At 40.0% G+C, this 25,590-nt stretch overlaps 1 protein-coding gene across 2 annotated transcripts in view; it reads right to left on the bottom strand.

Moving 5' to 3' along the window:
• The window catches only part of LOC138757281 (ADP-ribosylation factor-like protein 15), a 359,572-nt gene that overhangs the window by 147,974 nt on the left and 186,008 nt on the right, over positions 1-25,590 (bottom strand). For both annotated transcript variants that reach the window (XM_069924338.1, XM_069924339.1), the window contains exon 4: positions 21,604-21,812. In XM_069924338.1, coding sequence (XP_069780439.1) covers positions 21,604-21,812 — 209 coding nt within the window. The remainder of the gene's footprint in view (positions 1-21,603; positions 21,813-25,590) is intronic.

The following is a 25,590-nucleotide window of genomic DNA, read 5'->3' on the forward strand; positions in this document are numbered from 1 at the left end:
CTCTAAATAAGATCAGAGATGTGACCACCATGACTTGTCCCTGGTATATCATCATCTCAATAGTATCCAAAACGGTATACTTATTATCGAGGAGAACGGCCACAGGGATGCTCAGCAATGCCTGCGTATTTCCTTTCCCCTCCTAACAGTCACCCAGCTACCTGCCTCATGACTTTTGGGTGTGATTGTCTCTCTGAAGCTCCTGTCAATCACTGCTTCCCAAATGATCTGGAGTTCATCCTGCTCCAGTTTCCAGGAGCTACAGCTGGATTCAGCTCTTGCAGGTGTAGTCATCAGATGCAATTGTACTGGCCCAGATTTCCCACATCCTACATTCAGAGCATTCCACTGCCCAAGCCCACTGTCTCCCATCAACTCTTCTTTGCTTAAATGCAAAAATCTTACCTTAACTGAAAGAAGCTTGTTCTCAGCCTCTGCTCACCAAAGCCTCAATGTCCCACTCTTACCTTGATCCACTCACACATTGGCCACTCCACTTAAGCTTCTCCTCTTTTTATTTGTCACTGTTGTACTCATTCCCACCAATCAATGTTCTGTTTAACAGTTGAATTGTCCTCCGCTCCCTTTTTAGATAAACTTACCCAAAGCCTCACCCCTACACTCACTCTTCTCCCGAGTCCTTCACTCCTCCTCTCGCACCAACTGTCCTGAAACTACAGTGGCCTGGAGACTGGGGAAATCATAGTATTGTCCCTAGAATATTGCCGCTGCAACAACTTTATTTTGAGTCTCTCCAAAGTCATTGTATTTCGCAATTCAAACTAACCATAGGCCTGGGACCACAATGCCTTATCAGTCATTCCAAGACTCTGAAATATCAGATCAGATTGATCACATTTATGAATACATTTTCTTCAGTTCACCATTAGGATTGTAGCAGACCACTACAAAGAAACACACACACACACACACACACACACACACACACACACACACACACACACACACACACACACACACACACACACACACACACACAGAGTGTGGCAGGTTAAGATAACAATAGCAGACAGGAACAGCCATGCATATGAATGCCCTTCTTCCCCAGCCTGTTTCTGCTGAGTTAGCTGGGCAGCTTGACCAACACCATTTTATGGCTATTGGTCTGATGCTGCCCCAATTTCTACCCCTGCCGGTTCATTGTCCTGGGAGTCGCTTTAGCGATCTCTGTACGCATCTGTTGCACCTGATGTACCGGCCCGATCTCCGCAATTGCAGGCCGCCACAGGATAACAATTTTCAGCCCAAAGTGCAAACTCCATAATATAACCACCAATTTTATCCATTCCAGCTGTTGTTCCAAGATTAATTCGTGTAATACCTATCAAAGCATTGTGAAGCTTATTTTTCAGCAAAGATATCCAACACTAAACACTAAATTGTTATTTATCCCTTTAAGATCTTAATACTTCTCTAGTCTTCAACAAATTTCGAAGATTTTCTGCCTGCATTCAAATCAGCAGAAATTCCAATTTTGTCCTTCAAACTGTACACAAACATCTGTAATTAATAATGACATTTGATTCCTTGTTCAATGATTTTAATTCTAATTATTATGATTAAAGTCTTTGTGGTTTTTCTCTTCATTTCTGCAATAACCTTTGGCTCTATAAGGAGGTCTCTCCTCCAAATTTCGAACCTCCCATTCCTCTGGCTCTAGCCTTTTGTGAATCTGAAGATGTTGCCAGGACTAGAGCACTAAGTTATTGGGGAGAGTTTGAATTGACCTGGATCTTTATTTCCCAGGGTGATCTTACAGAGGCTTATAATATCATAGGAGACATGGATAAAGTAATTGTTCATACTCTTTTTTCCCATGGCAGATGATTCTTAAAGTACATGGCAAAGGTTTAAAGTGGGAGGGGCACAGAAGAGGCAATTCCACCCCCCCCCCCCACCCAGAGGGTCCTCTGTATCTGAAATGAGCTACAAGAAGCAGGTAAAATAACTATATTCACATATTTACAGAGAGGTAGGATTCAGAAGAATATGGATCAAATGCAGGCAAATAGGACTAGCTCAGAATGCCAACTTGGTCAGCATGGAAGAGTTAGGCTAAAGAGGCTGTTCTATGATTTATGACTCAAACTCTTTGTCTCTTCAGTTGCTTTAATACTTAGTTCAGAAATTCCTTCTTCAAACACTCCACATTGTGCTAATTCTTCCAAGATTTCTCTTAAACTTAACACATTAGCAAAAATGTATTTGCCCTACCATTTTTGGTTTGGCATTTATTTTGCTCATGGCTCTTTTGCACTTGGATTATATCCCTACACCAGACGCATGTTTTTGGTGATGCATACAAGTTCTGTACTTCCTCGCTCATCTCTAAATAAGATCAGATACGCCTCTGTTCCACTTTGGAAAGGACAAGATTCTAAATGAACATTTTGATTTCATTTAACAAAGATGGTGGAAAAATTTCTGTTTCTTTCTGCTTAATCAAAACTTGAAAGCAGCTGGTCTAGCAAATGAACAGCACACATGTTAAGGAAATGTCAGAGCCCATTAGGATCCACTAAAAAGAATTCTGCCTTCCTAATTGCTTTTAATGTCAGATGATGATAAATAGGATAACAAGAAAATGCTGTCCGCTTTTCCTCAAAGATTGTTTACATCACTGTGTGGGCAAATATAGTTTCATCTTTATGCATGATCCAAAAAGCATTGCTTCTGACAATCCAACATTCGCCCAGTATTGCAATCGTCTGCAAGCTCAAACTATTGTAATGGAAATTGAACCTAATGATCTACTGAACTAGAACTAACAATTGTGAACAAAAATATAAATTAATTCAAATCAGGCCTGTTTCCACTCCGTAAATGGTTATATGGTTATTAGCTTGAACAGTGTCTCAGAAAAGACTGTTGAACATTGATCAGGATACAATCCAAAATAACTGTAGATTGTAAAAACTCACTGTATTTAAAGACTTGTATTTAATTCTAGTCTGGTTTGTTATCAATAGTTGTGTTGTTTAAAATATCTGATACACTTTGCACAATAAATTTATAAAGCATGACTGACATCAAACATCACTTCATTAAGACTCCAGTAACAATTGTTCACCTTTAGAATATCTGATTTAATTTCACCATTAAACAGAGTAGAAACCAAATCAAATAGTTCCATAGTGAAGTAGTTGATTAAAATATCAAGTAGCCGAGCAAAACAGAGTTCTAGAAGAGACCTAAAAGTGTTCTAACTGCAACCCTCAATCTGTGCTCTGGTTTCTGGATTTAAGTCAAAACACAGGATTTCAACCAGCCAATGACAATGTGCTCTAATTTGTTCTGGAGTTTAATTTCTGAACATCCAACATTTGTCTTCTGATTTATTATTCAATAATTCTCAAGATATGCAAATATGAAAAGTTAAAATTCATATCTGGTTCAGTTGTGAAAAGTTACTATAATCTGTTGCAGACAACAAAATGTTACATAAAAATGGCACCCAAGTACAATGGATACCAACACCCACTAATGTATACCACCACTTATTTTCCCTTGCAGCCAATTTCTCAATTTTACCAGAATTTTATCTTGTACCTTTCTTCCTCAGCTGGTATGATCTTAGCATTTGTAAAAAGTTTTCCTAATTATTTGTCAAAAAAAGTTTATCTAATTGGAAGTTCACTGATGATTGGTTTCTCTACCAAAGAAATTGAAATGAGTTTACATCCACTGAATCAACAGCTGCAATCTTCTCTGGTCAGCTCAGAGAACTTATCTAAAAAATAGTATACTTATGGAAACTAATAGTGCAAGAGCAAATACACAAAAGTGCTGAAGAAACTCTGCAGGTCCTGGTGCATCCATAGGAGGCAAGGATAATATAACCAAAGTTTCAGGCCTGAGTCCTTCATTAAGTTATGTTTTGACGAATGGCTCAAGCCCGAAACGTTGATAATACATTTTCGCCTTCTATGGATACTGTGGGATGTGCAGTGTTTCTCCATCACTTTTGTGTATTTACTACAATCAGAGCGCCTGCAGACTTGCTTCTTTCAGTTTAAATGTGTAAGAGACTTCTTTATGCAGAATTTTGTTGTGTGAAAGAATGCAAAGTGGGGTCAAGGGCATCATTTGCTGAAAATATATGAAGCATGGCAACTGATCTGTGGAGTTTCTCTGCACTCATCTCATCATAGAGCTCTTAAGATTTGGGAAAGATTTATCTCATGATTTAGTGGAAATTGTAAAGAGCGAGCATTTGAAGTAACATGTTGGCAAATGAGTTCCAAAATAGATCTTCCTTTGACACTTTCCAGCTGAAAGAATGCCAATGCTGCACCATGCCCCAGCATGCAAGAATCTTTGATAATTCTCAAGTCTTTATCAAGAATGCGGGCAGGTTAATAGATGCAAGCTTAAAACAAGTATCAACCTCTTGGCCTAAATGACTGACACTTTAGACAATTGAAAACTACTGATCTGTTGCGACATTTTTAATTGCAAGTATAATTATATGAGAATGATAATAGTCTTCATGCTCAATTTTACTACAATCTGTTTAAAAGCACAAAATAATCTTTTCCTACTATTATTGTAACATGGAATACAGGTATCATTAAAAATGAACTAATTTGAGTCGCACCCAGATAGTGCTATTGATGTACTGTAAATATCTAACTGGATAAAATGTGTAGCGTTTTCTACCTACATGCAGAGAGATTTTGTGGGTGAAGTCAGTTTGCCTTCTTAAGAGTTAATTTATCATCTGATTGTTCCAGTACAACCAGATGAAACAGCGTTCTCCAGTCCACGGTGCAAAGCAGTGCACACACAGAGACAGTACACACATTCAGACAAATATATATTTGCATTACGTGTGTGTATATATGTATAAAAATACATGCGCGTGCACACACACACTAAAATAAACATTACTAATAAATAGTAGAGTCTCAGAGAATTGTTTTAGTATTTTAAATTATTCAGCAGTCTCACTGCCCTTGGGAAGAAGGTATTCCTCAATGTAGTTGTTCTGACTCTCATACTTCTGTATCTCTTTCTAATGCAGGTGGCTGGAAGATGCTGTTGCAGGTTGGTCAGGGTCCTCCCTGACTTTGCGAGCTTTCTATTTAAAGAATTATCTTGGTAAATCACAATGATGGAGGGAGGGAGACCTCAGTGATCTTCTCTGATGTTTTTATGGGCCTGCAGATTGACCTTTGATCCAATGCTCTACAGCACCCATGTCAAACTCTGGACCACGGGCCATTTGGCCCGCAAGATCATATCAAAAATTTATTAGAGGTGGCCCGCTGGCCGCCGCGCCAGTATACCGCATGCACAGTAACCGCTGTGTCCCAGGGTGAGAGAGAGAGAGAAAAATCCTGGTCCTTGAAAAGTAGTGGTGGGTGGTTTTATAAACACGCTGTCGTGTCCCCCCGCCCACCCCCCCCCCCCACTGCAGCGCGGCCTGGTCGGTGTCAGGGGAAGCCAACGCCGCTTCCCAGCGCCTGGAACCCAGTGGCACAGCGTTTCTTGGAGCTGCAGATGGAGTCGGGACGCCGGAGGGAAGATTGGGGCTCCCTGCCGGGCGATGGCCGCCCTGCGCCTTCCCACCGGACCAGCGGCAGGTGCCTGGAGTACACGTGGAGAGCGAGGCTGGTCGGGCAGGTAGGGTGGAACCCCCCGCCAATCTCGGGAGTGGCGTGGGCTGGATCGGGATTAGCCGCGCTCACCTGCTCCTCCACCGCTGACCAGGATTCCAGCGCGGTCCTGAGCGCGGAGACTGCCCTGGAAAGGTCCTGGGACACCGGCACGAAAAGAAAAGGGGGTCCATGAGAAATTCAGCAGTTCAAGGGGGGTCCGCGAGAAACTCAGCAGGTCAAGGGAGGTCTGGGAGAAACTCAGCAGGTCAAGGGGGGTCCGGGAGAAACTCAGCCGTCAAAGGGGGATCCGGGAGAAACTCAGCAGGTCAAAGGAGAATCCGGGAGAAACTCAGCAGGTCAAAGGGGGGTCCAAGAGAAACTCAGCAGGTCAAGGGGGAGGGGTCCGGGAGAAACTCAGAAGGTCAAGGGGGGTCTGGGAGAAACTCAGCAGGTCAAGGGAGGTCTGGGAGAAACTCAGCAGGTCAAGGGGGGGTCGGGGACAAACTCAGCAGGTCAAAGGGAGATCCGGGAGAAACTCAGCAGGTCAAGGGAGGTCCGGGAGAAACTCAGCAGGTCAAGGGGGGTCCGGCTGAAACTCAGGGGGGCCTGACCTCGCCAGGACCATTGCCCACTCCCCCTCCCTACCGCAGGCCGACCCGCGACTCACGGTGACAGGGCCGCTGATCCGCCGAGATGCCGCCCTGCAGCGAGAGCCGATGCCCCCGCACTGTCGTTGTCCAACCCGATCGCCCGCAAACCCCGCCCTCCCGCACACAGGCCTGAGTAAGTATTATGAACTTTAATCTCAGGATAAAACGATCTTCCAATAGTTTCATGTCACAGTGATAAATATATTCCTGGTTAAAAATGGTCCTGCACCTGGATACAAGCTCATTAGGCATAAAACTTGAAAAGTGTGTCAATCAAAGGATATCTGTACCAATGGAAAAAGGGCATGGCAATTAACCCTGCTAGAATTCATGCCCACAATCTGTCACCCATTTGATTGTTTCAGGAATCATGTTATTCTCCCACATTCTCAATAGCCCTCAGATTTTACTATTCGACAGCACACTAGCAACATTTGACAAATCCTCTATAGAGAAATATTATTTATTGAATATTTTATTTCTAATTTGTTAATGCTTCTGTAAAGAGTTTATCCAAAACTATTATTAAACATTTATTTTAATAAGAAAAAGTTTAACATTACATATGTTGAAAGAAGAGAAAACATGCAGATGTTGTTGAAAATTTTCAATAAATATTTAGTTCGGCCCTCGACTTAGTCCAAGTTTTTAATTTTGGCCCTTCGTGAATTTGAGTTTGACACCCCTGATCTAGATGAACACTTGAATTACAAAGCAATGAAGACTACAGACCAAGTTCTGATAAATGGGATTAGTATCAATAGCTATTTGATGGTTGGCATGGACTGTTTTCGTACTGTATTCTTCTGACTAAGCAAGTAATTTCAATAGAAATGTCATAACAATTTTACTCAAAAGCATAAATACATTGCATATATCAAGCATCATCTTTAGAAACAATTTGGCAGATAGTGTATAATGGGAAATACAAGGTTAACCAATTTTGGAAGGATGGAAAACTAATTCTTATTTAATCAATGCAAGACCACAAATGTTGTAGTAAAAGGGATTCAACAACACAACATGAAACTCAAAAAAACTAGCCTGCAGGTACTGCAATTAAGGCGGCTAATGGATATGACCTTTATGGACAAAGGGCTTGAAGAACAAAGGTGAGGAAGTTTCCTGAGTCATGAATCTTCAGAATTCTCCACCACAGAGGGCTGTGGAGGAGGACTTACTAAATATAGTGAATTTTTAACATCCAAGATAGTTGACGAATATGTGGAGAGGACAGGAAAATTAAGGCGAAGATTGGATTAGCTTTAATCTTGGAATGGTGGAAAATAATCTAGGGGTCAATTGGTCTATTCTTACTCCTGTTTCTTATCTTAAAAAATGTGCTGCAAGTATTTACAATAAAAAAGCTGGAGGAATTCAGCAGGTTTTGCAGCATCAACAGGAGGTAAAGATGTATAATCAACATTTCAGGCCTGAGCCCTTCTTCAAGGTATGCAAGTCTGGTTTCTCACTCTTTACTGGAATATACTTAGCATGAAGAAGCTCTTTTATCTCTGATGGAATTGTCCCTTTCAGCTTGTTCACCTTCATAAATTTGTTTCATATTTTTTGATGTGTCCAAAACTCATCTCCAAAGCCACATCTTTTTTCACAAATGTCTCCATTCCCATGTATTCTACATGGATTCCAACTAAAATATCACATTTATGATCAGCACATGATTATACCTATATTTAAGTATAAACAATGTTTCTTGAATCACTCATCCTGCAACATTTGGAGATACATTTTAATGCCACATGGAAACATATATGTTTGTCACCTCTCATTTCAAAAGCATCATGTGACATTCTTCTGAATTGTTCTATTCCCCCCCCCCCCCACTTTCTTCTGACCTCTTTCTCACTAGTCCCATCATTTGCCACTATTCCTTCTGATCCTCTCCTCTATGAACAGTCCTCAGACTTCACAATGAATTCCAGACCTTAACATAATAATTAGCTCTTTTTCAACCTGCTTGGTTTACATGCTCCATTCTTTGGCCTGGAGTCTTGATCTGGAATGTAGACCATTTCTTGCTTTTTCAGAATTCTCAATTCATCTGCCTCCCATCAGTTTGACCGCCTCAATTTTTCTAATGTCTTCTACTCTCAAATTTGCAGAAGACCACTTACTTAGAAACAAGCTAAACATAGAATCTGATGAATGTGATACTGCTGTTTAGCAAACATATTCTCCCTTTTAGGAGAATGTTACAGCTCATTTAGCTTAACATCTTTGGAGGAAATCTTTCGAGTCCATTATTTTTATTACCAGTGGTATTTTTTCCCTGTATATATGCAAAGCTGATACAAATTGATAAGTATCAAGCTCGAAATGTTGGTTATGTTTCTTTATTTTTGCTATAGTGCATAAAGTACAACTCCAATTATCCAAAATCAAATTCTCTGAAATTCTCATTTATCCAAATTTTTAAAAAAAATCAGATAAATGAGGATATTGGAAACAAATCAGAAATTCTCATTTATCCGAAATGTTTTCAGAGCCGAACTGACCTCACAGGTCGAAAAAAATTCACCCGACGTGAAATTAGATTGACGATTGTCCTTGTTTCAGGTAACTCCCTTTCCTCTCTCTTTCCATTTCTTCTTTACCTCCTCCTATTGACTTTTCTCTCCAACTCTCACTCTCAAACTGCATGCCACTGCCTCCCAGCCGCAAGTGGTTGGAAGAATCCCTTCTCCCGACATCATCAAGGAGCGCAGCCTCCCGGGCAGGAGCGGAAGCTTGAGCTCAGTGGCGTTCCCTCCCCTTCTATCCTTTTCCCTCTCTCCCTCTTCGGCACACAGGATGCTGATTCTGAATCCCGCTCTTCACCTACTTTCCTGGTGTGCATGTGTGGTAGTTCTAGAAAGGGTTTGGAACTCTAGCATTAGGAGTCTGATGATTGGGGAGACAGGAGCCTGCCAATTCACCAGTGAGTGTTTCACCGGCCTGGGAAGCCTCTACAGAATCAGCAGCAGTGGCGGGCTTGTGTTGGTGATCGGTGGCAGTTTGGTGGTCTCGGTGATCGGTGGCCACGTTGGGTTTGTGTCAGTGATTAGCACTTTTTTGGTGAGAATGAAACATTATTTTAATGCTTAAAAAGCCTTCGGTTGTTGTTTGTTGTCATTTAAACATCGATACAAGTGATTTGCTGTTGCGACTGGGGTGTTTTTAATAAATGGTCAGTTCTCTAAAAAAAAACAGTTTATCTGACATAGGCCCGAACCCAATCATTTTGGATAATTGGTATTGTACTATTTAGTGTTTGACCTGCTGAGTTTCTTCAGCAGTGTGTTTTTACTAGTAAAAATGATGCTGGAAGTACACATGCTAGTTTTTGGCCATAATCTGAAATATCTTTTCAAGACAATTGTTCACTTTTTGTCTTCATCAATGCATCATGTTCCATGCACAAGCCCTCGGTTCACCATTTCTGTCCAATGCAGGAAACATTCGCCTCTCAATTTGACCAATAGTCACCTGAGGCTTGAATGTTTAATTAAAGGAAACGATATACATTTTAAGCTGTCAAAACTTTGTTAAATAAATGTTGCAACATTTGACAACTAATATTTCATGTCCACAGGTAATTTTGAAAATACTATTTCATTTGTAAACAAGCATTCTATGAAAATGCAGAAATGTAAAACAGACACTAGCATTTGTACTTGCAGCTATGTCACATGATATGTAAATTTTAAAGGTTACCAATAAATTTTCTTCAGCAAACACTTGAGTTAAACACTATCCCTTTGTCTTAGCTGGAAAGATGTATGGTGATAACTATAACAATGACAGAAACATCTATGGCATTACTCCTCTGAATGACTTGTTACTATAAAAATACAGTTCCAGAGATTCTCATGCATAGATTTTTTTTATAAAATTCCACAAAAAGAGCTACACTGTTCACAATGCCGCCCAGGAGGTATATTTATGTACCAACCTATAGAGCACATTTTCTCTTACGGGAAATATGAATGCAATAAAATACTTTGACAATGCTCTTATTAACACATAATAATTTGTGGTCATGGATCATTAATGGTTTTTCAGCACCTGTGCATGGTTTATAAAATTTTATGAAGTAACAAAATATGTTATCCAATCCTTCCTGTATCAGGATTTGATCCAAATACTGATCCATGTTACAAATTGACCACATAAACTTCCGTTAGGGGTACCAGCTTCCCCATTTTTCCTTCACTAGATCATATAACTAAGCAGAACCAATTCCACACATCATAAAGTTTGTGTTAATTTATGAATGCCTCAAGAGCAAGTGCAACAGGAAATTCAACAGCCTACTTTATATGGATAGCCTTTCATCTGCGCTGTTAGCTTCCTGCAAAATAAATCTTTGTTTCAGGAGAACATTCAATAAAAATATTACACACAAGTTTACAGATTAATAGCTAGAGTTAGGCAATGGATCTGTTATTTCTACCAAAGAAAGGTTTAAAAATCAAACTCTAATTGCTGAAGCACAAAAACACCATGTCCACAAATTTTAAATACAAGCAACATAGCAAAAAGTTTTAATTTTAGTTTTGAAATAGTAAGATGAAAATACTTTCATTTGTGTGTCATTCAATTTCCAAAAGTTTTGTTTAGAAAAGTCATTCTCAGCAGGGATCATGTAGCCCCCCCACCCTGCCCCTCCCCCCCCCCCCCCCACTTGGGGCCACAGCATATTTAAGGGAGATCACAGATTGAAATCCTTAATAAATGGGGCCCCCAAGGTGTATTGGTGGGCATGGAAACTGAACGAATCAACTTTGCTGTTAGACTTTGGAGTATATTTGTCAAGAAACACAAGATTTTTTTCCAAGGTTGGAGGCATTTGGAGACAGTTTAGAATGACTGAGATAAATGGGGAAAATTAACAATGTTTTCAAAGCGTTCCTTGCTTCGACATGATTGTGTTTGACTAACATGGAACTAGCTTTGGCTATGGATTGCCTTCCAGGTAGTTTTCATTTTTGTTCAAGGAAATAAGCATGCAGGTTGAAAGGTTTGGCTCATGTTTCTTGCGCCCGCAAGTGCCCTCATTTTGCTTCAAGTTTTCATGATGGGAAGTGAATGCATGTTTTCTTGTGCTAGCTTTTATTGATGAAGGTATGTCTGTCAATTATTTTCCATAAAATTTAACCTGACCTTTCAGCTAACCTTTGTAAAAAGTGCTTTTGTTTTGTAATAGTTAATTTTTGTTACTTTCAGAAATAATTTAACCCACAAGTTCTTCAGCAAAACGAATGTTGGTAGTATTTGGTGGAATATTTATCGTATGGTTTCATTAAATCTCTGCAAAACCCTTCTCTTCCAATGTGTTTGATTTGTTTAAATACACTTTCAAATGCAAGCACGAGGACAAGCAAGCTGAAACAACATTTAGATCGTGCATGAAGAGAAGAAAGATAAACTCTTGCATGACTTCAAAACCTTTCAAGATAAGGCCAACGTTCAAACGTCACAGAAAATTGAAAAGGATCTTAACATCATACAAGATTGGTAAAAGTGGAAATAGTCATGATGTTGCTGAGTCACTTACTTTGCCTTCAGTGTCCATAATAATATCTTAAATACTAAATAAATTAATCAGGCAATTTCTTTGAGTAATTCTACTGTTTCTGGTTGAATTGATGAGATAGCAAGGGCCACCAAAAACATTTTGTCATTTTAATACAATCCAAGAAATTCTTTTAACAATTACACAAATCCACTCTGCAGAGGAGGCTTTTCTCAGTTTATGGTAGATTGTGGAATGGAAATGAGGTGATGGAAGACATGTTTGGTAGAAGAATGAAAATAGGTACTAAGGGACTGACCATTTTCAAACAATTTAAGAATTAGATAATGAAGAACATAGTTGCTTATGCAAACAATGGCGCTGCTTCAATGGTTGGATGATAGAGGGCTCATCACACATCTGAAAAATGTTATAACTTCAGTCTTAAATGTACACTGCATCTTTCATAGTGAGAACTTAGTGACTAAGAACTTAGGAGGATGATTAAATATTTTGCTTTCAATTGTAATAAAGACTGTAAACTTAATAAAATTACATCCCCTTCAAGACTGTCCATTCCGGTTTTGAACTGCCCAGATACCAAATTCAGTTTGTGAACATCGCCTTGTTGGTAGCCAGGAAGTGTATAGAGGCAAGTGGAAGTCCAACTCCCAACTAAATATGACATGATGGAGTACGAAAATGCGGAGTTGTATTCTTCTGGTGAAAATCACATACAATTTAAGAGGAAATATAGCACATCTGTTAGGGTGTGGCAACCCTATCTGCAACACATTGGCATTCAGATATAATTATACCCCTTCTGAATAAAGAAAATGCAACAATCCCATGCTAGTTGTGAAATGATTGAGATGAATGAAGTGGGTTGTGGTTGTTCCTTATCTTTTTTATTTTAGGTTCTTTTGGGTTTTTCTTAAGTTCCCTTAAATGTTTGTGACTACCAAAATTTTGTTCTTTGTATTTGTTTAATTTATATAATTTTCTTTGTTGTATTAGGGTATGGGAGGGAGGGGAGAGGGAGGGGAGAGGGAGGGGGGGGGGGGGAAATCTAGACTCTGCATGTTCTATACTATTATTGAAAGAGATTGTGTTTGTTTGGAGTTGTATGAGCCTTGGAAAACCAAAAATAAAATATTCAAAATAAAAGACTGTCTATTCTGGCAGCTCTGCGAAGAAAATTATGAACATTTTCGACGCTGATGTTACGGCCCAGAGGACCCCAAACCTCAGCAGCAATAGAAATTCACAAAGACAAATGGTTACTTAAACAAAAGTAGTTTTTAATTTTCTTTAAAAATAAAAGCAGGATCAAACTTTAACTTATTATTATCAACTGAAACCCCTTCTAATTCTAAGTGCACATGTATGTAAAAACACACAAATGCTGGAGAAACTCAGCAGGTCAAACAGTGCCTTTTTTATATCAAAGATGAAGATACATCACCAACGTTTTGGGCTGGAGCCCTTGTGATGTATCTTCACAATTGCTATATAAAGGGCACTGTTTGACCTGCTGAGTTTCTCCAGCATGTTTTTTTCATTTAACCATGGTGTCAATGGAATCCTGTGTTTTACTGCACATGTATGTAATATGTACAAGTTCAGAAAAGTTCTTTGATTCACAGTCCAATCTCATTTATCACTCCTCCAAGTTCACTGGTATCAGGCAATTTTTATACTGTGCACAGAATTTAACATTTATGAATTTTCACCAAGTTCTGGTGTTTAAAAGTAATTGGTTACCACTCAGGAAGGTTCCCGTTGGTTTCAGAGAAAGATTCGTTGCTTGTTGGAGACACACAAACTCATTCCCTTTAATCAACTACTTCAGTATCTTGCTGAAGAAACTTGCCCCATCACGGTGTTCCAAATAATAACCACTTCTTCTGCAGGTCACCACAGAGTTCCTCTTTGTTTCCCTTATTTCAGGTGAAAAACTCTAGCCAGCCATTTCCTCTTGTATGGACCGCAAGGGTTTTGAACAAGCTGAACTCAGAACTCACCAACCATCTTCAAAATGGGGTTTTTAAACCAGCTTCCAGCTTGCCATCCTGCAGAAACCAGTTCTCTCTCTCTCTCAAATAAAACCTGTTTGGTCTCTTCTCTCTCTCTCTCTCTCTCTCTCTCTCTCCTTGCCAAACCACGACCTTCTTAGAACAGACTGCAGCACCAGACTCAATCTTCTGAGTCCGTTCATCTGTTGCTTTCTAAACAATAATCCATTACTCCACAGCATGTCCAATTAAGACCTACTTGTGAAGTCTCCATAGGTATTGTTGAAAAGGCCCTTTCAGGTGGACAAACACCATTGTGGAAAGGCGAAGATTATACCCCTTTGTGGTTAAATACTTACCTACCTGAATGCGCTGAGAGTGCCTCCAAGGTGCCGGTGCCAACCCTCCTCGGGGAGGGATAATTGTCGGAGTGCAGCGCTCCACCGACTCACCTGAAGGTACAGCCACACTAAGCGGCTGTTTAGAGGAGGGCTAATGACTCCATCAGCACGCGACCCAACTCCCCGCTACCTGAAAAACCCTTCGCCCTGCTGGGGATGCAAGGTTGGCAGGGAACGTCGGGGCAGGGGCCGTTAGGGCAGAGGAATCCAGCAGGGGATGTCGGGAGGCAGCCGGTGCAGGCTGGGATAGCCTGGCTGGCCGCTTCAGCGCCTCACTGGGCACTTCAGTCTTCAAGGCCGCTTTCTGCAGCTCAAAATGTGGTGTAGCAATTGTGGCCTTCCCTACCTTCACGCAGCTGTAACTGTTCTTGGAAACACAAAGCGGTTCTACCTGCTTGGGGGATCATGGGTAGGGAAGACAGCCATTGTTATGCCGCATATTTATGATGGGTGGTGCTACATCACCAGTTTCCCCACCTCTGGATATGAATGGGACACTGGAGCAGCCTTTTAGGGCTGCTGCCTGAAAGGTGAGTTCATAGTTTTCAATCCACTCCTGTTGCCGGCCTCAAGCCGGAGGGTTCACCTGCAATGATCTAAAGTTTTTGCAAAACCACTCGGAGCCTGGACTGTCTGGCTTGAGCAGAGCGCTAGCATTTTAAATGAGATCTGTTTTGTGAAGTGTTTGCTTGTGACCTACACTACCCCCACAATCTATCTCCTTCAAAAACATATCTATATACAATATAAAATATGATATAATAGGTCACACTGCTACTACATACCGATGACATGGCTTCCAAAGGAAATTGTCTTCATCGTTTGGTTTTACTCTAGGACACAAATGTTTCTTTTCTTTCTCATAACGACCATAGAAAAAAACTCAAAGGCAAACATATTTTATCTGGCAGATATCTTTAACAAACTTGGTTTATTGAGTAAGACCTTACAGGGTAAACAAAATAACCTCATTGATAGTAAGGAAGCCATTGTTTCTTTCCTTAAAAAAAATCTCATAATCTATTGGAGCAATATTAGATGTCAGGAATTTTAACAATTTCCAAATATGAGCATTAATGCAGAAGCTCTGAAGGACAATGGCATTACTGTTTATGCAAAACACCTGAAGCAAATACACACAGATCTGCAGGAAAGATTTAATGACCTGTTAAAACTCAATGTTTCTTATTGGCTATTACATCCACTTGAGGAACAACCCCCAATGCTGACACAGAAATTCAAAAGAGATTAATTAATCTTCATACTGATACAATTGCACACCATAAGTTCAATCAGTTAAAAAATTATTTTTGGGTGAAGAGCAATCTACTGAATAGATTTCCAAAAACTAAGGGAAAAGACAAAAATATTTTTCATTGCTTTCCTTAAATATACTTAGAACCATAGAACACTACAGCATGGAAAAGAAGCCATTCAGTCCTTCAAGTCTGTGCTGACCATTGTTCATCTAGTCACAATAATCTGCTCCCATTCCATAATCCTTCAGACCTCTCCCATCCATGTATCTATCCAATTTATTCTTGAAACTCAAGGTTGAGTCTGCACCTATCATGTCAGATGGCAGCTCATTCCACACTCCCACCACTCTCTGAGTGAAGAACTTCCCCCAAAGTTCCCCCTAAACCTTTCCCCTTTCACCCTAAAGCCATCTCCCCTCATATTTATCTCTCCTAATCTGAGTGGAAAGAGCCTCCTCCCATTTACTCTGTCTATACTCATAATTTTGTAAACTTCTATCAAATCTCCCCTTATTCTTCTTTGTTCCAAGGAATAAAGTCCTAACTTGTTTCATCTTCCCCTGTAACTTAACTCCTGAAGACCCGGAAACATCCTTGTATATCTTCTCTGCACTCTTTCAATCTTATTAATATCCTTCCTGTAACTAGGCAACCAGAACTGCACACAATACTCCAAATTTGGCCTCCCCAATGTCTTATATAACTTCAACATAACATCTCAACTACTATACTCAATATTTTGATTTATAAAGACCAAGATGCCAAAAGTTTTCTTTACAACTCTGTCTACATGCGACACCACCTTCGGAGAACAATGTACCTGTATATTCAAGTCTCTTTACTCCTCCATAGTTCTCAGTGCCCTACCATTTACAGTGTGTGTTCTTCCTTGATTTGCTCTTCCAAAATGCAACACCTCACAATTGTCTGCCTTAAACTCCATCATCCATTTATTGGCCCATTTTCCCAGTTGGTCCAGATCGCTATGCAACCTGTGAAAATCTTCCTCATTGTCCACTATGCCTCCTATCTATGGTTATCAGCAAACTTGCTGATTCAATTTACCATATTATCTTCCAGATCATTGATATAGACAACAAACAACAGATCCCTGAGACACAGCACTCGTCACAGGCCTCCAGTCTGAGAAGCAACCATCGATTACCACTTTGTTTTCTCCCACACAGTCAATTTTGAATCCAGTTTACAACCCCTCTGTGTATATCTAGTGTCTTAACCTTGTGAACTAACCTCCCATGTGAGACCTTGTCAAAGGCCTTACTAAAGTCCATGCAGACAACATCCATAGCCTTTCCTTCATCTACCTTCTTGGTAACTTCCTCGAAAAACTTTAAGATTTGTTAAGCATGACCTACCATGGCTGATTAGTTCAATATGAATTTTAGCAAGGTAGTTTCCTTAACAAATTCCAGGAACAGAATTGATATCACAACAATGATCAATTCATCAATCAACTATCACCATCCAATTTGGAGCCTTACATCAAAAAACTTGCACAGGGACGTCAAGTTCAAGGATCTCACTAAAATTTTTATTTTACAAACATTATTTTTTAAAGTTATTTTTATTAAGTTTACACATCCTCGATTTTATGCTTAAGGTTCCCTAATGACTCATTGCACTTTACGAATTTTTATACGTTCAGGATTTCTTCTTTTCTACATGTTCAATAAGAATGATTTCCTATTTACCCATCTGTTCTGTTATCACAAGCCAAGGTTGTTAGGCTCAGAGTAAAAACCAGTTTTCTTTTCACTTCACATAAGAAAACATAAAAAATATTTATGTTGTGCAGTCGGTAGGAGAGAAATACAGAAGAAACCAACTAAACTTGACTGCTTAACAGGGAAGGAGGCCCAAAAAGTTTGAGCAGAACAACCTTAATGGGGTCTTAACCAAAAAAAAAGTTGAGAATGACTGGTTTAGAATGTTCAAAAGTAGATCAAGGTTCCTTTTTTAACAAGAGAAAATGAGACATCCAGAATTACTTCTAAACAAATGTGAGAAAATAATATACTCATAATTTATAACTACTGAATGTTCTCTGTATTTGGTCATGTACCATTATGTGTTGGTAGAAAATGCTAATTTCTTTAAAGTTTGCAGGAAATTAGTGGAGATCAAAAAGGCTGGTCTTTCCAAGTGCTGACATGTACATTATTCATAAACGAGTATCAAATACACTTTAAGGATACAATTTGCTTCAAACCAAAAGCAATAGCCCAAACATTGGCAAATTGGACGAGCTTGGCTGGCATGGACAGATTGGGCTGAAGGGCCTGCTTCCTTGGCTGTGGAAGCAATTCTAAAAATTATCAAAAGCAAAAAAAAAACCAAAAAGCTATGAACAGGTTCCATTGCTCAGAATTTTTTTTACGCTTTTTCTGATGAAAAGTATAACCCTGAACAAAAAAATACAGGTTGGGGTGGCGGTGGGGGGGGGGGGGGGGGGGTGGCGGTGGGAAAAATGTAAATGTTATCAGAGTAGAAAAGAAAAATACTGATGAAAATGGATCAGATACAAGAAAAGCACAGGACATTAAGATTTCACACTTGAGCTCAGCACAAACTGAAACTATTATTTAAAACCATGTTACCCGTATTACTTCTTGCATTAGTGGTATGCCTACAGCAATTGAACTGTGGAATACATTATAAACCGAATAGCAACTGGCAAAAATCATGCATCAATATTAAACAAGCTCTCATTACTTTTGTACTTGGTATTTTTACACTGATGTTTACTCTTCAAATACAAAATATAATCGGCAAAAACAGTGTGCTCAGGAATTTTGCATTGAATAGAAATCATGCACATGAACAACAAAAGTGTGATCAATGAACCAATGCCTAGTAATCATCCCATTGCAGGTCAACATGAATGCTGGGGTACAGATAACCCAAGAGTAGCACATACTCGAAGATAAAACAGTCAGTGCAGAATGGACAACTTATCCTGTTGACCAACAACTGAAAAAAAAAGAATTTTAGCCCAGATGCTATTTCTCCCTGATTTTATCTCGATGTCTTGTTTAATCTCAATTTGAGTGTAAAATTATTCCTGTAGTACAAATAAACTTTACCTTTGTAATATCTTCAAGCCTAATATGCTGAGGCACATTTCACCACCCTTACCTCGGATCTGTTTTGCAATTTTTATTTGCCCCCCCCCCCGCCCCCCGCCGCCATTCTGCTTTTAATCATCTTGCCTCTAAACAGAGTAGCAGTTTTCCAATTTCTCACTTGCAGCAGGAAGTTCTCAACAAACTTGAAATGAAACATGTCCATGAACTATGAATAATTTCCATTGATAACTGTCATCAAATTTGATGGGAGACTACAGATAATAATAATTCACCTGACTGCCAACACTATTTGAATAGGTTTGTACCATTGTGACTGCCAAAAGGATCCATAACTTTGGTGGATAAACAAAAGATGACTTTTACTCTTCCAAAAAACAGCAAATTCACATTGCATTTCTATTTTGCACCCAAATAAATATTTGTGGCTACATGTATTTTTAGCACAAATGAATGAAAAAGAGCACAATTTTATTTTCCTCCAATAGAATCAATGGAATCAAACTTTAGATGAAAATGGGCAATGTATCAATTATCATCATGTTATTAAAACAAAAATGAAGCAACTATTTTCCTGCATTAAAACACAAATTTTTAGTCGATAACTGGCCTACACATCTTAAAAAAGATAACAACACAGCAAAGGTGCAAGGAAAATGAAATATCTGGGCTTTATCCATACACAAAAGTTACATAAATGCATGATCGTACGGTACAAAATCAGAGTGATGCTGTTACTGAACTAATAATAATAGACCTTCATATCACGATTATGAATATAAATTACAAACAAAACTATAGCATCATAAAAAACTCATTTGCTTTGTTGGGAAAAAAAAATCATGCATGCTCATTTTCATCCTTCTGTTCTTCATATAGAATGCCTTAAGGTTTTCCTTAATTTTACTTGTCAAGGCCTTCTTGTGCCTCCTTCAAGCTCTCCCATATCCTTTCTTAAGTTCCTTCCTGGCGACTATAGATTCACATGAGCCCTTCCTGTCTTTTGCTTCCTGGTATGGTTCCTTCTTCCTCTTTATTAGCAATCTCATGACTTTTATCAACCATGGTTCCCTTATCCTACTATCTTTCCCCTGTCTCAGCGGGACAAACCTATCCAGAACCTCACACAAGTGGTCCCTAAAGATCCTCCACATTTCTTATGTGCTTTTCCCAGAGAACATCTGTTCCCAATTTACTCTCTTAAGATCCTGGCTAATCCCATCATAATTAGCTCTACTTCAATCAAACACCACCATTTTGTCTGCTCTTATCCTTGTCCATAGCAGTCCTGAAGGTCAGGGAGTTGTGGTCATTTTCACCAAAACATTCCCCCACTGAGATGTCTGACACCTGACCAGGCTCATTAACCAGTACCAGATCCAGTATGGCCTCTTAGTCAGGAATCCTTCTTGGACACACCTGACAAATTATGCCCCATCCATTCCTCTTGCAGTAACAAGGTGACAGTCAATATTTGGGAAGTTGAAGTCTCCCATAACAACATCCCTGTTATTTCTGCACCATTCCAACATCTACCTACTTATCTGTTCTCAGTGACCCAAGGGCTATTGGGGGTGGTCTATAGACTACTCCTAGTACCTTGATTGTTCCCTTTCTTTTACCCAACATCCTACCTCTTTTAAAACATTTAAACCCCAGGACCACAACATATTTCTACATACTGATCCATGCTCCAAATTCATCTCCCTTATTCCTAATATTTCTTGCATTGAAACAAACACGTTTCAAACTACATTTATGCTTCCTCCACTGTCTGTCCTCCCTCACAAACTCACAACACATTGCATAAATCTTTCCACAATCTGCTCTATTCTCTGCCCTCACAATCTGGTTTCCATCCCTCTGTGAAACTTGCTTAAACCCTCTCCAACAGCTCTAGGAAACCTCTCCACTGGGATATATTGGTTCTCCTTCAGTTCAGGTGTCATCTGACCTTTTTGTTCAGGACATACATTCCCCAGAAGAGAAGATCCATGACTTCAGCCACACATTCATCTTCCATAACTTCCTATTCCTGCCCTCACTGCAGTATGGCACAGACACCAATTCAGAGATGACCACCTTTGAGGTCCGGGTCTTTCACTTCCTTCTTAACTCCTTCTTCAGGACCTCATCCATTTTCCTATCTATATCATTGGTATCAACATGGACCACGGCATCTGGCTGCTCACCCTCCCTCTTGAGAATGCTGTGGTCTCGATCGGAGATGTCCCTGATCCTGGCATCTGGGAGGCAACATACCATCTTGAAGTTTCGATCTTTCTATTCCCCATATTATTGAATCCCCAATCACTACAGCTCTTCTCTTTCCCCCACTTCCCTTCTGTTCCTGAGACATGACCACTTTGACTTGTCCATGGTAGATTGTTCCCCAACACCATATTTATTGTTGAAGTGAACAACCACCAGAGTGCTTTGTGCTGACAGCCTATCTCCCTTCCCTCTCCTAACAGTCACTTGTTACCTGTCTTTTGCCTCTTGGGTATTACTATCTCCTTATTATGGCTCCCAAATTATCTGGAGTTAATCCAGTTTCAGGTCTCTAACACTGTCTGCAATAAGATGCAGCTGGATGCTCCTCTTGCAGATGCAGTCATCAGAGACACTGGTGCTGTCCCAGATTTCACACATTCTGCCATTGGAGCACAAAACGTCCACATGCCATCTCCACTCTGGGTTGTTATGAAAAGACCTTACCAGACCTTACCTGTACCACATCTGTTTTAACAAAAAAAATAATTATTTCAGCCAACTTGCCAAATGTGATTATTAATTTAATCATTCATTTAAAGACACTGATATATCTTTGGGAAGAGAATTACCAAGTTAATACTTTTTTCAGTGTTTCAATACAATTCATCATGATTCATTTAAAATAATGGAGTAAACTAGGTTTTTAAAGCTGAAGGTATATACCGTTTGAACTTCACCCTGATAATCAAAAATAAAAAGCAAAACTGACAGACTTTCAACCAGATTAATTACAGGTATATCAAAATTGACATTATGAGCCATACCTCCTGTAAAGAACGAGCCGCTGGTTTGTCTTGATGATTGGCTAATATTAAAAATGGCAAAGTGCAGAGCTGTGGATGTTGAAGGGCCGAATGTAACTCATTTCTCGCTGTTTCTAGATCCTCTTCAGATGATGCGCTGTCTAGAACAAATACAACCCCTTGTGATCCTTGATAGTATCGACTCCAATATTTGCGTATATTGTCTGCCCCTGGAATTAAAGATATAATTTAAAGAAACATACATCCATTTAAAAATAAACCTAGCATTGCTTCTTGAAACCAAGATATTTACAAAACAGCCAACTTCAATAAATGTTAGCATTTTCTCAACTGATTTAGTGAAAAACAAAAAATTATTTTTACTTTCAGGGGCAAAACAAACCAAATGTATAAGCTATTTTTGAACATGGAATAAACAGCTCTGTATGAGTTCTTTGGCCCATAAAGTTCTGCCAACCTTCATTAACTTATTCCACCATCAATCTAACCCTACCCAATCACAGAGCCCATAACTTTCCATCCACATGTCTATCCAGGAGTCTTTTAAATGTGCCTATCGTATCAGCCTCCACCACCACCCTTGGCAATGAGCTCCAAACACCCACCACTCTGTGCATAAAAAAACCTTCTGAAATTGCCTCTAAATTTTCTTCCACTCACCTTAAACATATTTCCTCTAGTATTAGCCACTGTCTCCCCAGGGAAAAGATGTTTCCTGCCAACCTATCGATGCCTTTCATAATCTTGCTCAAAAAGCAGGAGTCTCAGAACAGATCCCTGCCAAACAACATTGGTCATTGATCTCCAGGCAATATTCACTCCAAATTCTACTCACCTCTGTCTTCTATGGACAAGCCAATGCCAAATCCATGCAGCCAAGTTTCCATGGATCATATGCCTCATGACTTTCTGGATGAGCCAATCATGGGGAGCCTTGTCAAACACCTTATTAAAACCAGATCCACCACCAAACCTTCATCAATTTATTTTGTCACCTTCTTGAAAAATTTAATTAAAATTGTGAGGCTTAACCTGCTCCTCACAATGCCATGCTATCTCTAATTAAGACTATGTTTTACCAAATGCTTATACACCCTGTCTCCAAAAATCCACTCCAATAGTTTGATCACTGGTGACATATGACTAACAGGTCCATAATTCCAAGGATTCTCTCTATCACTTTCCTTGAACAAAGGAATGAAATTTGTCCTCTACCAGTCCTCCGGTACCACTCTGTGGCCAGTGAGGACACAAAGATCACCGTCAATGCCACAGCCACCCTTTCCCTTGTTTTCCCTTAATAAGCCAAGGTATATCCTGTCCTGGGAATTTGTCTATCTAAACATCTTTCAATAAGTTCCAGTCCTTCTTCTTTCTTAGTAAAAACACAATGCTGGAGAAACTCAGCAGGTGTCCTTTTTATAGTAAAGCTAAAAATACATATCTGACATTTTGGGCAAAGATAAAGGGGAGGCATGGTCACAAAGGCAGGAGGTAAACAGGTGGAAAAGGGAGGGAGGTAACAGCAGCAAGCAAAGGGAGGAGGGATGGCTAGGTGAATAGAGAGGGAATGGCTCGGAGAACTGAGAAGGGGAGGGGAAGGGAAGGGAGAAGGAAAGAAGAGTAGGTTAGTAGAAACTGGAAAAGTCGATGTTAATGCCATCCAAGTGAAGAGTGATCAGACAGAAAATCAGGTGTTGTTCCTCCAATTTCCAGGTGGTCGTGGAATTTCTGGCACTTACAACTGGATCCCACTACTAGAAACATCTTCCATTCTCTGCCTTTCATAGGGACTACATCCTCGTGCATTCATCCCTCCCCACCAATCCCCCCCAGCACCTTCCCCTGTGGCCATAGGAGGTGCCACATTTACACCCATACCTCCTCCCTCACCACAGTTCAGGACCTCAAACAGGCCTTTCAAGTGAAGCAACACTTCACTTGGTGTATCCACAGGATACATCTGATGCTCCCTTTGTGGCCTTCTCTACATTGGAGACTGGATGCAGACTGGGCGATTGCTTCACTGAATACCTTCACTCCACCCGCAACAGTGACAGAGACCTCCCATTGGCAAATCATTACAATTCTGTGTCACACTCTCATACTCACATCTGTCCATGTCCTCATGTACTATCCCTCCAAGACCACACGTAAATTGGAAGAATAACACCCGATTTATCATCTGGGCATTCTCCAGCTGGATGGCATTAACATTGACATTTCCAGTTTCTGCTAACTTGCTCTCCTATTTCCCCTCCCTTCCCTCCCTCCCATCAGATCTCTACTCCATTCCCTCTCTATTCATCTAGCCATTTCTCCTCCCCTTGTTTGTTCCTGTGCCTTCTCCACCTATTATGTCCTGCCTTTGTGACCACAGCTTCCCCCTTAACCTTTTATTTGGATGCTTGCCGATATTTTTCCATAGGTTATTGAAGAGCTCAAGCCCGAAACGTCGGTTATGTATTTGTATCTTTACCATGCAAAAGACAGTTTGACCTGCTGTTTCTCCAGCATTTTGTTTTTATTTCAACCACAGTATCTGCAGACTTTTGTGTTTTGCTTCTTCTTTCTTATTCTTGATATATTCCAGCACATTTGTCTGTTCTACACTGACCTCACATTCACCAAGGTCCCTCTCCCATTGACGCAGAATATTCATTGACGATCTATCTCCAGCACATGTTCAGTCTGATCAGTCCTACCCTCACTCGAGTGAGTCTCCTGTTTTTCACATATGCATAAAATGCCTTAGAATTTCCTTAATCCTGCTTGCAAAGGCCTTGTATGCTCCCTTCTAGCTCTCCTACCTCCCTCACATTCCTTCCTGGCTACCCAAAAATTTGCATGATGGTTGTTACCTAAAATTTGGATTAGCATGACTTTTCCTTGAAAATTTTTAAGTTTAATTCTTATACATTTCAATTCTCAATGATGAATTTGGATTATTTAGCACATTAATCCTCACAGATTTTAATTTCAAAATGCTAGATCTATATCTCAACTATTGTAATATCAAAAAAATTATTATTTTGGACAACTGATCTTTTCTTTAAACATCAACTCCAGTAACTCAGATTTCTATTTCTCTAATGTTTTCATGGATGACTACCAAAAAATGTCATCCTAAGCATTCAAGAAACATTCATACATAAAGTCCCAAGGACTTCTATGTGAGGCGGCCATAACAGCAGCACAGGATGCAGTAGATGACCCCTGCAGATTCACAAGTAGTGCTGCTTGACTTGGAAGGACTATTTGGGGCATCCGGTGCTGCCATTATGACCTTCTCCACATCAGAGAGACTATGCAGACTGGGACATCATTTCATTGAGTATCTCCGCTCTGTCCGCTGCAATAGAGGGGACCTTCCAGAGGCCAATCATTTCAATTCTATGCCCAACTCCCATGCCGACATGCCTGTCTACAGCCTCATGCACTGCAAACTTAGGCCACGTGCAAATTGGAGGAACAACACCTAATATTACTTCTGAACACTCTCCAAATCAGATGGCATTAACATTGACTTCTCCAGTTTCCATCAGGCCACTATCCCTCAGTCTCTTTTCCTCCAGCATCCCACCTTGTTCACTCTCCAATCAGAGAGCTATCCCCTCCATGTCACTTCCCAGCTTTGTTTCTCTTCTGCTCTCCCACCCATATCCACTCTTACTATGACTTCTTGCCTGCGGGACTGTGCTCCTCTGCCTTCCCCTTTTTACACCATTTTATTTAGGTGTCTGGCTGCTTTTTGCTCACATCTTTTCAAAGGGCTCAGGTCCAAAATGTTAGTTATGCATCTTTCTTACAAACAAAATGCTGCATGACCTGCTGAATTTTTCCTGCGCTTTAGTGTTTTAAACTACACAGTTCAAGATTTAATTTATTGTCATAGTAATAAAACAGTTTCATATTACATGAAATTTCTTTTTGTCTGCTGAAAGTCAAACAGATTCCTCACCGGCAGGAATTGCCTATGTGCCTCAT

Source organism: Narcine bancroftii, chromosome 3 (assembly GCF_036971445.1).
Source record: "Narcine bancroftii isolate sNarBan1 chromosome 3, sNarBan1.hap1, whole genome shotgun sequence".
In the NCBI taxonomy this organism is placed as follows: Eukaryota; Metazoa; Chordata; class Chondrichthyes; order Torpediniformes; family Narcinidae; genus Narcine; species Narcine bancroftii.